Source organism: Larimichthys crocea, chromosome X (assembly GCF_000972845.2).
Source record: "Larimichthys crocea isolate SSNF chromosome X, L_crocea_2.0, whole genome shotgun sequence".
Lineage (NCBI taxonomy): Eukaryota > Metazoa > Chordata > Actinopteri > Sciaenidae > Larimichthys > Larimichthys crocea.
The window spans coordinates 39,799,947-39,816,190 of NC_040020.1; the positions used below are offsets into that span (position 1 = coordinate 39,799,947).

A 16,244-nucleotide genomic window follows, 5' to 3' on the forward strand; every position below is an offset into this window, starting at 1 on the left:
TCTGATCGGATGCCCCAGAGATGAGGATTAGGTTTTTGATCCAGATTTTAGGCTGGATTTGGAGCTTTTTCCTCAAGCTGGGCCCTTCAGAAATTCTGGGTTTTTTTTTTTTTTACGCGCCGATGTCATATTGTTGTGGAAAACGAAGAGAGAGAAAAGGGCTCACGGCCATCGCTTGGTATTCAGAGTACGTTGCGGCCGGTGCCAGCTACAGGAGGAGCAGTTAGCCAGTCCGGCAGCATCAATTTGTCAGCATATCCCAGCAAAAAAAAAAAAAAAAACTCCTCTGGGGCCCCTGAGAGCCAAAGCAGGGCACTGGCAAGAGCACAAAGGGCCTGGGGTGAGCCAGCAGGCGCTAAATACACACAGATGTACACTGATTGGAACAACACACGAAGATGTACATATCATTCACAATGAAGGCATACTAATAGTGATGAGTGTGTGACAATCGTACATATTTAGTCCCATTCACACAACCCTCTCCTCTCATCAGCACTACACAGCAACACAAACAAACTCACAGCTGCAGTGTTACATTAACAGCTGCTGTGGAGAAGGGTCAAAGACAGTGCACGTCACGCAGCCTGTGTCCTCTGAATCATCGGCCCCGCTGCAGGCTGGGACGCTGTGTGGAGCGCAACACACACACAGACACACATATATATACGCACACACACACACACACATAACAAGAGAGGGAACTATCACCTTCCCTGACCTTTGATGTTTAATGCAGCAAGCACACACATCTCCTCACCCCCACCCCGCTATATACACACAAACACGCACATAAAAAAATGTGTAGAGCCACAGGGCATCATAAACTCACAACCTTTCATCCATTATACATAAGTAACACAGGATTTCTATACATGATATATACAGTATGCAGTGCACATGTTAGACAGCACGAGACCAAACAGTTTGATCTCTGGCATCTCTGACACATAACACACACACTGACTGCATTCATAATTCAGTATATTCAGTGCAGCGGTTCTCACAGGGATTATGTTCTTACTCGTTTTTACTCACAGTCAGTGATGTGTACCAACACAACAGTGTAGAAGAAACAGGATCAATATATGAAATATATATTGGAGGAAATTGAAAATAAATAAATACATACTTGAATCAAATAAGTCGACTGCTAACTCTGTGTCTATACAGTGCATACGTAAGTACGTGTACCGCACGTATTATTGGGTTTTCTTTCCTCTCGCACATGTTGATGTAAAAATCTCTGCTCAAGGTCCACTTACTCGTTTGTTCCGGAGCTGTCGGCCGTGTCATGATCCTCCTCAACAGATGGTGCTCAGTATCATGGAAAGTTTGTGCATCTACAATTCCATGACTCAAATGAGCAAACTCCATCTGTCGGCGTGGACAGTGTGATACGGATGAAAGCTCCAGAATAAGCATATCAGTGACATAACCATAAACTCAGTGACATGAATTAGCATAACCGCGTTTCACTATACTCAATGTAAATGTCAAATCAATACCCCTCTTATGTCTGTGGTGGTGGTATATAGCTGGAGCCAGCGGGCAGTTAGCTTAGCTTAGCATAAAGGGGGAGGCAGCTAGTCTGGCTCTGTCCAACGCTATTAATACTAACACCCCTGAACCTCCCTGATGAACATGTTATATCTTTTTTGTTTAGTTCAGATAGAAAATAATTGTATTTTGCAAAATATTGAACTATTAAGCTCTTTAACCAGAACACTAGAGTGCAAGTGAACAAGTAAACTGCACCTGTATCTGGATGTAGAGCTCCATGCTTTCTTGTTACTGTTACCAGGCAACAAGCACCATCATAATCACCAACCATCGTCAGGTATGGCTTTTTTTTTTCTATTGATGTTTTCAAATGAACCTTAGAATGGCTGTTATTATATTTTATGTTGTCATCGCCCTAAAATTAATTAAATCAGTGGAAATAAAGGGATTCATTGGATTCTTATTGAGTCATCTATGTTTAACCAATATACCTCGTTCAGTCAATTTCATCAACATAAAAACATGTAAGGGGTATAAATAAATAATGAATAAAGGAATAAATGACCCTGTTAATACAGGTAGCTCCTTTTGTTTGCGTCACGTTTGGATCAAATGAGTTTGGTACAATACGATACTTCTGGATTCCACTGGGGATGGCTGCGTCGTGTTCCCGGTGTGCTGCAGCCACCAGAGCTTAACAAACTAGCCGGAAGTCAGACAGAAACAGCGTGGAGAATCCCTTCAATTTTTGAAATGACACCCTGTGCAAATGTCTGATCGCAAAAATGGGAAAAGGGGAACACTATTTACTCTTGGTAATGCACATAAACCAAGAATACTGCAACTGTGCAGAAGTACTAGGTATAAACTAAATGAATGGACATGCACATTTGAATGGACGTCAGCATTATGAGTAAAGTTTCCAAGCTTCAGACTGTATTCAGTACAGCCTCTACCCAACAGGCATTAAATGGAATAATATATAAGCTATATTCCAAGTCTATTAGGGGAGAACATTAAAAAAAAATAAGAACGAAGAAAAGGTAGCAGAATAGTACTGAGAAGCTAATAAACCTCACACTCATTAATCTCCATTGCTGCCACTGGACATAATGCCAGTGAAAATATAGTCCCATTCCTTTGATTTTTCTTCCCACCTTAGAGCAACATGCTCACATCAGGCAAATAGTTACCAACTCATTACAGTCTTTTTCTATTGCCATTAAATTGCAGTCATTTGTGTCTTTTAGGCAAATAGAGTGCTAAGCAAGCAGATGTGTCCTGGCTGAATCATAATTGTCTTGACCAAATGTCTTTCTCAGCAGTTAGGACAATTATGTCTGTATACTCTATACGCCTCTGGAGCACATGCATATGAGCAGGGATAAACACACAACCCTACAATGTACCCAGGCTACTACTTTGCATGTTCAGGTATTGCATGCAGGTTGGGTGTACTCACATTTCAGCCATGCCTTGTCCACAGATAACCTCACAAAGCCATTAAGTATGTATGAAAGTTACAGGAGGAGTGCCGTGAGACCTACTTGGCCCTCCGTGAAAGAAAGAAAGAAAAAAAAGACGTATTCATCTATCCCGTGGATAAACTGAGAGTTACATAAAAAGATTGTTGTAGGCCTATTTGGCGGAGTAAAACGGATTTCACTCACAGCAGTTTGGGGGGGGGGGGGCTTAAGGACAAAGAAAGAAGTCAAAAAAAAAAAAAGAGAAAGTCCTAACAGCTCACTCCCCTTCACCCCTAAAGCTAGACCGGCCATTCAGAGGAGGGAGCGAGAGAGTGAGAAAAAAGAGAAGTATTGTTCTTTGTTTGAGCACACACACACACAAATACACACATACAAACACAAATAGAGTGCTGACACCAATAAGCAGTCAATGATTTTCCTAATGGTTCTCTTGTATGGAAAAGCAATTCTCATGAGGATGGTTAAAGCACTGAAAGCCATATGTACACACACACACAGACAGGCACAGGCACACACACACACACACAAGTCTGAAATCCGTCTTGGCAAGCGCTCTTTTCTTTAACCTCTTTTTCTCTTTACATCTGAGTCGGTGTGTCTCAGAGTCGATTAACCCTCTGTCTCAGTTTTTTCCCCTTTACGCCACAAAGTCTTTCTTTTTACTTCACTCGTTATTTAACCAACTTTCCAACATGACTCAGCTACAGTTTCACTCTTTGTCATCCTTTCTCACATTTGCATGAACCCGCACGTACACACACACTCCCTCACCTTTAACAAACAGCCTGTGAATGCCACGGAGGGAAACACAGAGGCCTTTATCCCCAATGTTGTTTTTTACGTGGGAATTTTGCGACAGAATGAGAGTAAGAAAAAAAAGAGAGAGAGCGTTCAAATGTGCTTGAACTTCAGATCGTTTCCCCGAAAAACACACAACTGCATAAAAATGATCAAGCTTCCTGCCATGTGAGCATGAATGCCTTAAGTACGTGGCAAAAAGGCATTTGACATTGTGCTCACACAATCACCCATCCTAATTATCTTTTCTCCCTCAGCCCCCCTCCTCCATCACTCCCTCCACACACACACATACACACACACACTTCTTTTTTTTCGCACATTGTAATTTCTGTATACCTCTGAGGCATGTCGTCCAATGAAATGGAACAGAAATGGGAAGGATGGTTGGAGACAGATGAGAGGAGCGAGTAGTGGGAGAAAAGTGAAAGAGGGGAGGAAATGGAAATAAAATAAGTGGAACGAGAGCAATTGACGAGAGAGAGAGACAGAGAGAGAAAGAGTAAGAGCGGGTCAACTCTAGCGGCAGCAGCGTGGAAGCGTTTGCAGAGCGTTGCTGATGTGATGGCACGATGATGATGGTGTTGATGATTCACCGCTGGTAGGAAATCAGAGAGAAGAACATATTATTATCAAGCAGCTCAATTACAGCGCAATTTCTACCCGACAGCGACAGCCTCTGCAGGGCTCCTCATTGAAGCTGATTTGGAAGGCCTGCAGCGTCTGGAGGACCAGCGAGCGACTCAGCAGTGCAGTAAGACATCCCCACTTGAGATGGGAGAATAAGAAGAAGAAGAAGAAGGAAAAGAGGCAGAAGGAGGAGGGGAGGGGCGACTGCAGAGAGGAGGAGTGGGTGCACGCAGGGATCAAGAGGGCGAGGAAGTAGTCAAGGGGAAGGATGAAAGCGTGACAGCGTTCATGCGTGTGTCAGCGTTAAGGCCGCACGAGCTCCGTACTTGAGGCGTTGGGATGGAGTGGATACAGGCAGGAAGGACAGACAGGATCTAAATGCACTGCTGATGGAGGAAACACCTGTTCGGTAATGAGTACGAGCTCTCCGGCTGGTCCTGGTGGTTAACATGAATACTGAAGAGCAGGTATTCATGTGGTGCACAGGGTGTTTTATAATTTTATTTACACTATGTGTGTGTGTGTGTGTTGTGCACAAGCTGAGCAGGGAAATAGAGGCTTTTGTGTGCAAGCCTGTGTGTGTGTGTGTGTGTGTGTGTGTGTGTGTGTGTGTGTGTGTGTGTAAGAGAGGCAGACTGTGTGGTTTGAGTATTTTTTGTGAGGCAGCAACGAGAGCATTTTATGAATTTATGCATTCTGTCGGTGTGCGTCTTTAGCACCGATGGGAGGTGATGTGTGGGAGTGTGTGTACGCATATGCTTTGTGTTTGTGTGGATGTTTTGCAGGTGTGTACATCTTAACTAGTACGACCTGGCTGTCTCCAGTGTGCCTTCTAACATCCCGTACAGTAGCTGCCCCGAGGCAAAGGCAGCCTCAGCGGAACTGCTTCACTCGCCCCTTCGTGAGCGATTATTTAACACGACCTTGACCGTGAACCAAAACCTTTATTTTCCTACATACAATGTACCTGTAACTGTGTCACAAGTATGTAATGTGTGGAATAATTCTTTTTGTGGGTCACATGCCGGCATGCAAACCCATTTAAGGTATTCTTACAGCCAGTGTTTCCTTTAACTGTCCTTTTAGTTAAAGCTACACTAATCAATACTTGAACGTAAACGTGAAAGGTGTCGCCTTGCAGTCCCAGCTCAGCTCTAATGAGCGTTGCAGTGTCTTTAAGCTTAGTGTTTTAGTTTCACAGCATCCAATCTGTCGTACACTAAATATCAACCAATGTTGGCGACTAACTGATGAACATAGTGGAGCAATTACAAGCTAAAGAGCCAGATATGCTTCTCCCAAGTTGGTGGAGACCAAAAACAGAGCTAAGAAGAGTGAACAGTTTATAGTACTTGACAGTTGTTCAATACTTGTGTGCTACAGCACATTTCATTTAGTACCACCACAGCATTGAGGTTCAATACACAGCCCTAATGGCACCACTACATAAAATGGAAAATTGTAAATTCCTTCTGCATAATTTTATATAAATTTCTCTTCTGTTTACAATGATAATTACATAACTGGGTTGTCTAAGAGTCTGTAGGATTAAATGTCATTACAGAGCATAACAAAGGTTCTACTCATTTCAAAGCTTTGGCCACTCTAAAATGTTATCCAGATGTGGACAATACAAAGAAATATCTCACACAAGCAAGTATCCATCAGTATGAATGAATCACAACCAGTTTTAAGTGGCAGTGTAGTACTGGTATCACTGATCCAGATTCCCTCAACCATCCTTTTTAGTCTAATCCTAATTTAGAGCTCCTACTTAGAGATGCTTGATAAAACCAGTCTGATCATTGTCTTGGCTACAGCTTACTTCTAAATCCTAAACTTCACCAACAGAGGGGAAAATTACAGACATGATCCCTGCATGCATGGAGACCATTTATACTCAGGTTAGTTTCCAGAAATGGTCTCCAACCACACAGTCTTTGCCAGCCGGGCCCAAGCTACACTAACAAGCCTTCAAACCAAAACCGGGTTCCCCTGAGGATTACGCCGGGATTTGAGTCGACGTCGGATTTATAGAAGGGATGAGACGTTTATCTTTTTGTCCCCCCCCCCAACATTTCTTCCTCCAGCTTTCTACTGTCTTGCATATCTCTCTGTCTCATTCTCTTCTTGTCTCTATCTCTGTTTCTTTCTCGCTCCTCTCACTTTCTTTCTTAATCACAGATAGAGACAAGTCTTCTGGGCTGTTGGCATTCAGCTCTAGTAGTGAGAAGAAGGGAGAGGGAGGAGGCGAAGGAGGAGGTGGTGGAAGAAGAAGAAAAGCGCCGCTGTCAGTTCCTCTCCTCTTGCTCCGCGGGACTGGAAGGACAAAAGCTTTCCCTGACAGGCCGGATCGCCCATATCTCTACCCAACCGACGTGTCATCACCCTGTGTCCTCACCATACTGCCACGTACTCTTTTCTCTCTCTGTCACAAACCCCCCTGTCTTATTAGAATAACACAATTCGTGGGGATTAGTGTATGGTGTGTTGAGGAGGAGATAGCAAGGCAGCGGCTCATGCTCAGTGTCATTACTCTGTGTGGGTGTGATTACATGTTCATGTGCATTTGGGTGTTACATGTGGATCAGCATGTTGCGCGTCTCTCTCTCTCAAACCATTGCAGCGATTTCAGAGAAGTGGGCAATCTGCCGTATGCTTCCCCGACAACGAGGCTGTCAAGTGTTTTTCAGTGTGATGTGACCATTATGGTCGAGAGACAAACATGCTCCCTACCGTCTAATGATCCCCTACAGAAGTTCATTCACAGTGAATGCTGCAGGGGCTACAATATAGATGCTATAGATACAGTACACACTAGGATCAAGGATGAAAAATCAGCAACAAAAAGGATATATGACCACCACTACAGGCAATCTGACCTGATGGGAATGTGCTGCTTGTGCAGCTTCTCATCAAGTCACACCTTCCAGTTTGGCAGCTTACACCGTAAGGAGAAAATTCACTTTCGTTCCATTATAGAAAAAACATACGATCCTCCCTGAAATACATGTCTGCAAGACTGCATCGACACCATCAATAAAACACGAAACATTTTTCCACAACTGATTGCTCTTCTGATGGTTATAAATAAAGGTTTGTATTCAGCAGAGCTTGCGTTTTAGCTGTAGTCACTTCCATGCTTCATGCTCACAGGGAATTGTTGAATAAACTAGTTAAAAGTCTGAGTTTGTAAGGCAGAATTAGAAATGAGTTTACAATCTTAAAGAGATACACAAGCATTTTAGTGTTCCCTAAAGTTTGGGGAATTATGATTAACAGATTACAAAAAGAGTGGCCCAAATCCGTTCTTTTAGTACCTATTATGGGCCAAAATCCAAAAATACTGGACCATACATTCTCCATAAAGCAACTGGGGGTCTTTTCACACAGCCTCCCTTAGTAGAGCGCCTTTCAAAATATTTCACACCTCCACTTTGTAAAGCAGACATTCAGTTATAAATTTAAAGTCTCCAATCCCAAACCAAGGTTCCAGGGGTTTTAAATTCAGACTATTTGGTTCAAATACATTTGGGGTTTTTTTCACATCAGGCTCTGTGACACACACACACACACACACACACAATAATCTGACCACTGAGATGAGTCTGAATAATGTCCTTTGAGTAAATCTTAAAAAAAAAAAAAAACATTTCTTTTTATTAAGCAGCTCAGTGTGATGACAATAAATTCACAGTTATGTAATTCAAGTACAGTTTCTTACAGCAGTCGGCACTGACCTGTTTTTATAAAATACAGCAGATCTATTTAAAGGCATAACCCTGCAACTACTAAACAGCAAGGGAGTTGAGCGATTGGCCTAATAACCCCTCCATATGGTAATGATCTGGTCCAAACCGGTGAGTGTGTGTGCTTTTTAGCTCTGTGCATCATGGATACCTGATTTCAGATTAAACTAATTCAGCCCCCCCACCCAGAGCCTCGTATTCCTCTCTCTCTCTCTCTCTGTGTCTCTGTGTCTCTCTCCCAGGGCTGTCTGCTAAGCCTCTTACCTATGGGATTATTGGCAACACTAGGTATTATATAGCTTCATTCATCTGGATGATGCGTTATTAGTGTGTTGGGGAATGAAACCATCTGTAACGGCGGCAGAGGATGATGGGAGGATGAGGCAAAGACTGGGGGTAGAGAGAGAGGCAAGCTGTCTCACAGAGGCAGGAGAGACAGCTGGAGTTGCGGTGATGGCGTTGTGTGTGTACGTATGTGTGTGTGGAACAAGGGTTGACACAGAGTGATGCAACCCTAATTGGTGGTAATGGTGAGGTTTGTTTGAATAGACTTGACACGGAGAGATGAACAGTTGTTATGATCTTTGATTTGGCAGTTTTTTTACGGATGAGGCATACAAAGGCATCCAGCTGAGCACAAAGCACACACAGAGATGCAAGCATGTACACAGTCGAGCAGAAAGGAGAGAGGACACACATTTGCGTGTCTGTTAAGCCTCTTTTAGACATGCACATTACTCTCTAAATGTACTGTCACAAATTACCCTTTTACCCCCCAACTTTGCCCATTTCAGACAGGGTATCGAAAACTGTACCTTTAGCGACCAGCGCATTAGGGTAAGGGTGATTTGCAGTTTTCAACATATGTGTTGCTAGTTCGAAGATAGTTACTTCACATAGAAATGTGGACTAATGCAGATAGCGTAACGTTAGGATGACGACTAAAAGAGTCAGCAAATGGCAGACTTCCAACAGCCTATTTCCTGTTAGCCAGACCAGTACTGGCCCAACACCGCAAGTCTTTATTGACTTTTCATTTCATTTCGAGTGCCATTATGACTCTGTTCAAACATGACAGGAACATTACGAATTTAAATCAATAACACATAACAATATTTCAGAACACATCAGGATTTCCTAAAGTTATATCTGTTTGCTTGTATCTTAAGTTACTTGCTAATATAATTATATAAAGCAGAGAAAAGCAGCAAATCGTCAGACTTGAGAAGCTGGAACCGAAGTTGGTTTCCTATCACATCATGGGCCCTGTAAAGTGAACCTCAATACCCTTCTTGAATTGCGTCTGTAGCAACGATCATAAAGTTTTAAGTAGCTGACGCTGACTGCTTGGTTAGAGTCTTCTTATTCTTTAATCGGACACCAAAAGTTCTCCTCACCTATTCTTCATGACTGCGTTACTATTTTGAAGTAAAACTTTAACTGTAAACATTGTGTATATGTTAAAGTTGTTTGCTGTTACCGTTATTATGCAGTTATCCATTTACTCTATCAAACAAAATACAATAATGGAACTTGCTCTACTCCCATCTGCCAAGCAAGAGTCAACACAGCATCCTGACACTTGTTGAATAGTTAAAAGGCTATTCCTCCTTTACACAAGTCAGCAAAGAGGACAGAGGGGGACAGACAGAGAGAGAAGTTGCTGCCTCTGCTGTAAACAGATTACATGGATACGACAGCGAAGAGGCCTGCAGTACATTCAGCACCTGTGCTAGAAGGAGTGTTTCGCAGGCAAGTGTCTGTGTTGTGATGTTTGAGCTGCTATGGATACCCAAACTTTCAGTGTACAAGCTATACATCGTCTGAAGTTTTAGGATTCCACAGTGACATTGATAGTTTGCATACGAGTAGGCTCGGCTGGGTGAAATAACACGACAGGGTTTTAATGGTATACCGCATTATGAGAATAATAAAATGTTTTCCCTTCGCAGGTTTTGAAGGATGGTGCCATGTATACAAATTACACTTCAACATCAAAGTGTCTTGGGTTTTTCGATGCGTCTCTTTCAAGTCTGAGGTGCATACTTCTTCCCTCAGATCTCAATATGTTCCCACCTCTCTCCGAGACTAACGGCACTTGAAAAAGACTGTCTGTATGCAAAATCACAACGACAGATGGATGGACTGATGGGCAGGCTGTACTTTACTTTCCCCTCATTACGGGTTTTACAGAGTAACACTTTATTGGTGTAATGATCGGGATGTTTGAAATTTTAAATCACACAGTGCATCTTCGGGGTGTCTCTGGACTGTAATTATGTATGTTCAAAGGTCTGTTTAAAGCAGAATAGCTCACACTCCAAGACGATTTACTTTTGGGGAGTGCCAATTTAACTGCCAATTACAACTACTAAAGTGGTTTTCTATGATACAAAAAACAGCATTGACAGTGACTGGCACATGAAATGGCACTGGAACAAACTGCACCGGCAGGAAAGTAATGTGAGAAAGAAGTGAATCTGGGTAAAGGTGAGAGAGACGATTTTGTTTCAAAGTGAATAAAAAGATGAAGAAAGAGAAAAAAAAATGAGACGGCTGGCACACAATAACTGTCAAAAGTTTGAATGAACAGAAACTAACACAAGCTGTTTGGATTGAATTGAATTAATTCGAACACACATAGCCTAATCCTGAACTAATGTTGTCAAATTGACTTTGTCCCTCTGCTGCTTCACTTGGGTGACGTTAAGCTAACGTTACGTTAGCTGCATTTTACAAAGTCAGCTATACTTTTTTTTTTCTGTGCTGTCAAATACAGAATTTCTTCCTTAAATTACTTCTCCAAAAGTTTAGCGTCATGATTACCTGCTCATAACATAACTTTTAAATTTTACGTTAGCAACCCGAACATCATCATCATTATCCTTAGGGTAATGTAACACAACGTAACACGGTTGGGCTTATAAACTGTAAGATTCTGAGCATGGAAGCTCATTCCTAACCAAGCTACGAAAAACTAGTACATTTTCTCACACATGCTGTGAATTTGGAATTCAACCAGATCATTAAAAACCAAATACCTGATTTGTTCCCACATTCAAACTGTATGTGTTTCTTTGAATTTCGACGCCATGAGTACAGTCATTAGCTATTACTGTACACCCCCTCATCACAATGTATGTTGTAACACTACGTGCCAAAAAATAAAAAAAGGAAATCAGAAAAAAAAAGACTCCTGAGCATTACTATAAATATGTATGTGTGTGTAGGAGTGTTTGTGTGGAGTTGCTTCCCTGCATCTACGTACATACATAATTTTGGGTGTTTATGTGAGTGAGTGCCAGTGTGTGTGTGTGCATGTGTGTGAGTCAGCACTGTGATCATGGACACAGTGGGATGATTCACATCGTGGTTGTGGTGGTGGTTGGAGAATAGACTGGTAGCAACAAGAGATTTCAGCAAAGCTCCTAAATGCAAAACACATGTACAGTGCATTGTTACTTGTTCCGCACATGATCACAATTTAAACGCTAATCCCGGCACGACTGGAGTGTTTACTAAGTTATTTCAACCCCTTTAATGTTAATTCTGACAGTCTTGCCAATCGTCTAAGAGCTCATTTATTCTCGTTAACTCCTGAAAGACAGCTTCAAAACGTTTTGAAGTCAGTTAGTGTAAGTAGTCATCACCAGATGAGAAGAAGAAGTGTTACTCAACATTACATAAGAACATTAATATCATGCTTACATACGGGAACCCCCACATAGCGAGACAGACGGGACTTGCTTGCACTTTTACTTCTCTAAACTCAGTGTTTCCGTCTCTGACACTGAGTGTACACTATCTTGTTTCTTTGCATAAATTAAGTCTGTAGCCAAGTGAGTCACTGTGGTGAACATCTTTATACTAAAATATAATGTGTAATATTTAGTGAATAAGCTTGTCATATTGTGTGTTATCACCACAGCTGAGGTCAATGTGCATTTTCAGATGGTTTGTCATGACATCTTCGCCATCATAAACCATTAGGAAAACTCAGTGCAATGGGAAAAAGTGTACATCAGAGGTAATGTTACGTGTAATGCCATGACTAATAGGGAAACTCTTTACAACATGTGTGAGCTGGACACCCGCTGGGCACCCGGGGATCATGACAGTATATGACTACGGCGGCAGATGGAAAAAAAAGAGGAAAAAAACGCTGACGACCAGATGTGAAGCTCGGAGCCAGACGCTTTTCAAAGCTATACTCGGTCTCCCGCTGGAGGTAGATTGGTTTAATTTTGGCACATTAACAGTTTTTCACATCCATCACCAGGGCCGCCTTAATAAGCACCTATTAATAATAATTGTGATGCTATCTCCTGTAATAAACCGATGTCAGGCAAAACAAGACAGACTAATTAATAAGTGTGGAAATTTCATGATGTGGAATCTGCAACAGGTAGCCGCTGTCTCTGTGAAAAGACACTCGCTGTTAATGTTGTGCAGTTATATCCGGATATATAAGGCAGTCGAGATGTGAACAACAAGCTGTGGTGTCTGTTGGACTAGAGAAGAAAACATCTACGCTCTGTAGCAGCATTTCCCTTATGAGACACAACAGGAGACAACCACTAATGACAAGTGCAGCTCCTGCCTGCTGCGATGACACATCCGACACTACGCGTAATGTTTCCATCCAGCACAAGTTATCGCATAGATTGTTCTGCTATTGTCATACTGTAGCTTCTGGCTCATTCTATTCTGGATCAAAGTGGTGCTCGCCCCTCTCTCAGGCGTGGTGCCTCATATAGCATCGGTTGGCACTTATGCGTCACCCTTAGGCTGGACGACTCGAGCGCATGCATACACACACACACACACACACACACACACACACACACACACACACAGAAAGAAAGAAAGAAAAGGCAGTGATTAACCAGTTGAGGGAATAAATGTGGCTGATGGGGTGACCAGTTGAATGTTACGAGTCCAGAGGGCCACAGAACAGCAGAGAGGAGAGTCGACAATCTGACAGGCAGGCAGCAGGCAAGCAGACTGGCTGGTGGACTGACTGGCATACAGGCTGTGTGAAGTGCCTCGAGGCGGATGGGGATGAAAGCCCTTCTTTAAAAGGTCACGGGTGCAGAGCCACTGTGTGTTTTAATGGTGAAACACATTTGGACAAATCGGTGTTGACACAGCGTGAATAGGTTCTGACACAACTGAAGCCACGGCTCCTGTTATGTCACCAGATTACTCACTTATGTACTTATAGGGATGTTGCAAATTACATACAGCAAATTATTACAACAATACCCTGAAGAGTTATGACGCAAACTGAATCATGAGCTCCACAGACACAATTTGAGTCCCTGCAGGACTATTACGAGGATACTTCGTTAGAGGATTCTCCAACTGTCCCAAAAATAGACTTGAATATGACCCGTCTTTAACATGACTTTGTACTGTGTAGATGCCAGCAGGTGGGACAATCAGTCCTACCAGATGAAGTGCGTGAGTCACTGTACAATCTGCAGAGGAAGACAGACAATACAGTGCACGGCTCCGAGTGAGTGACTGAGCGTGGAGGCCACAGTGTATCATGCTACATCAAAGCCGGTTATCTACTGGTTGCACGGCGGTTGAGGAGTAGACTCTACTTGAATTGGCTGGCAGCTTTGTGAAAGAGAGTGGGGTGGGGGGTAAAAGGCTGCACGCTTGCCAGTAACAACCACGTCCAATTTCTTTAGGGCCGGCCTAACTGCTTCAGAGACCGTGTGAGCAAGAAGCCCAATTTTGGAGAATTTAATTCCAGACACCAGGTTGTGAGAATTAATCACATGCCGCATGGAAAAGGCAAAAAAAAACCAACAACAAAAAACCTGTGTGCAGCTTCCAGGACACAGCGAGACAGACTCTGAGTAATTTTTATTTATTTTTATTTGGAAGGGGGGAGCCCAATTTTTATATTTTCAAAAATCATCAGCTTCCTCTATTTTAACTTCATTTATTCATTTTCTGTTATCGTTACATTTGCTCCACAGTCACATTTGTCTTGACCTTTGTGTCTCATGCTGTCACCACCAATAAAACTCTTTCCAGAGCAGAACAGCAGATGACTCTAATCTTTGTACACTCATCAAAAACAACTCCACAAATTAGGTTAGGTTTCAGTCTGGCCTTGCTGGAACAGGCTGCTGAGCCACGCAGCTCCTGTATTGGACTTAAAATACCAAACAGACCGTGACAGTTACAGGCTACAACCCCACTCAGTGACTCTGCTACTATCTTATGAAGGGATTTGCCCAGCCATGCTCATCATTCCCTCATTTTAGCCAACTACACCTCTGAGTTCAGGTTTCATATTCGGCTTTTTTTTTTTTATTGGGGTGGGGGGATGCATTTTAAACCTGGAGTCCGGAGACTGGAGGAGTGCGCTCATTCAAACGGCGCAATGTGGCTCACTGTCCTCGGCAAGCGTTCAGCTGAGGATGCTCGTCTCTCAGAGAAAACAGTGGCTCCCTTTGCAAGCTGTCTTCCTTCAGACATCCTATCATTTCCCAACGAGGCAGCAGCCTCCGTTCAAGTGACAACAATCAAACATTCATTCATTTTGAGGCCCGGTCGTGTGCTTGTCTAACCCCCCCCCCTGCTTCCAAAAAAAAAGCGCAAACTGGAGATGTTTTGACCTGCATGCCAGCCCCTCCGGGCTTCATCCCCGGCGAGACAGTCTCCTTTTTTTTCAGCGGGGATATGATGTGAATACATCGGTAGCGCCTCTCTGTCTTACCGGCTGCTGTATGTGTCGAGACGTCCCCTTCCCCGGCGGAGGAAGATGCTGCTGCTGCTGCTGCTGCTGCCGGACCCCGTGCTGGAAATAGTCGCTGCCAGCGGCTTTGTTGCCTGCGACCCGGTCCCTCTTCCCCCGTACGCTGGAGCCTCCGTTTTCCCTGTCTTCGCCGGAGTCGAGGCTGCTGAAGTTCCACACAATCAATGTCTGCACCAGCAGCACCGTGAGGGCTGCTATCAGGGCGGACCGCGACCGGCGGGCCAACCTGCGAGCACACAAGCCGCCAACCATCTTCGCACCGGTGCTGCACGGAGCTGGAAGGACCGTCTGTGGCTCTGCTGCGCAGCGCGACGGGAGGAAGGAGTGGAAGTAGAGGGAGGACGAGGAGGAGGTGGTGGTGGTGGAAGGGAGGGAGGGAGGGAGGGAGGCTGAGCTTTACGGTGGTGGAGGCGAGGAGGAGCGTCGACAAGGAGAGGCACAGGGCCACCGTGTGGTGAAACTCGGAGAGAGGCTGTTCATGATGCTCCAGGCGACTGTTCTCTAAAACGACACCCTAAACTTTCACCTTTCCAAGAGGGGATTCTGATAATGAACAAATACCTGCAATAAATGTTGAAATTTGCAATATCAAATCCCTCATTCCACAGCAGAGGACAGCAGTGTTGTTGAGCCTCCAGGGGTCTTGACAGACATGCTGAGCCCAACAGGGGCGTAGCCGGGAACTCTGGGCCCCCCTTGATATGTCGCCTCGGGCACCATTGAACTAATTCAAACCTCCCAGTGAAATTGTTGTAGGGCCTCCCTAATGTCGAAAAGATTATCTCCATTTTACACTCCACTTGCTGGATCCCAGATCCAATTTCCTCCCCTGCCTCTTGTGCTGTAAGTTACAGCAGCTCTGACTTCAGATATTTGCCCCCCTCTGATGCCCCCTCTTGCTTGGGTGTGCCTGCTAATTTTTTCATGCCCTCCTCGAGGTAACTGTTAGGTGGCATTTTCACATTTCATTTTTCTGGCAAACCTAGATGTAGCTATTACTCTCCTGGGTATAATTTGGCTTGGGCAATAGTGTTACACACAGCTACAGTCAACTTAATTAACTTCACATGCATCTATTTTCCAGAACTACTGATACTAACCAGGGTCACAAGGTGCTGGAGCTTTGGTGTACAGTAGTAACAATAATAAATACATCCTAGCTGTACTACTTCATGACTGGCAAACCTGATTCAGACGCCTCATACAGAGGTGTCTGAATCTGCGTTTCACTGTTAATCCATACTATTTTAATCCTCAAGTGACACAAAGGAGGCAGTACAAAATTATTTTGTGTAGTAC

At 43.6% G+C, this 16,244-nt stretch overlaps 1 protein-coding gene across 1 annotated transcript in view; it reads right to left on the reverse strand.

Moving 5' to 3' along the window:
* The window catches only part of xylt1 (xylosyltransferase I), a 75,627-nt gene extending 60,322 nt beyond the window's left edge, over nt 1-15,305 (reverse strand). Inside the window, exon 1 of the mRNA XM_010741418.3 lies at nt 14,907-15,305. Coding sequence (XP_010739720.3) covers nt 14,907-15,197 — 291 coding nt within the window. The 5' untranslated portion in view covers nt 15,198-15,305. The remainder of the gene's footprint in view (nt 1-14,906) is intronic.
* Between the last annotated feature and the right edge of the window lie 939 nt (nt 15,306-16,244).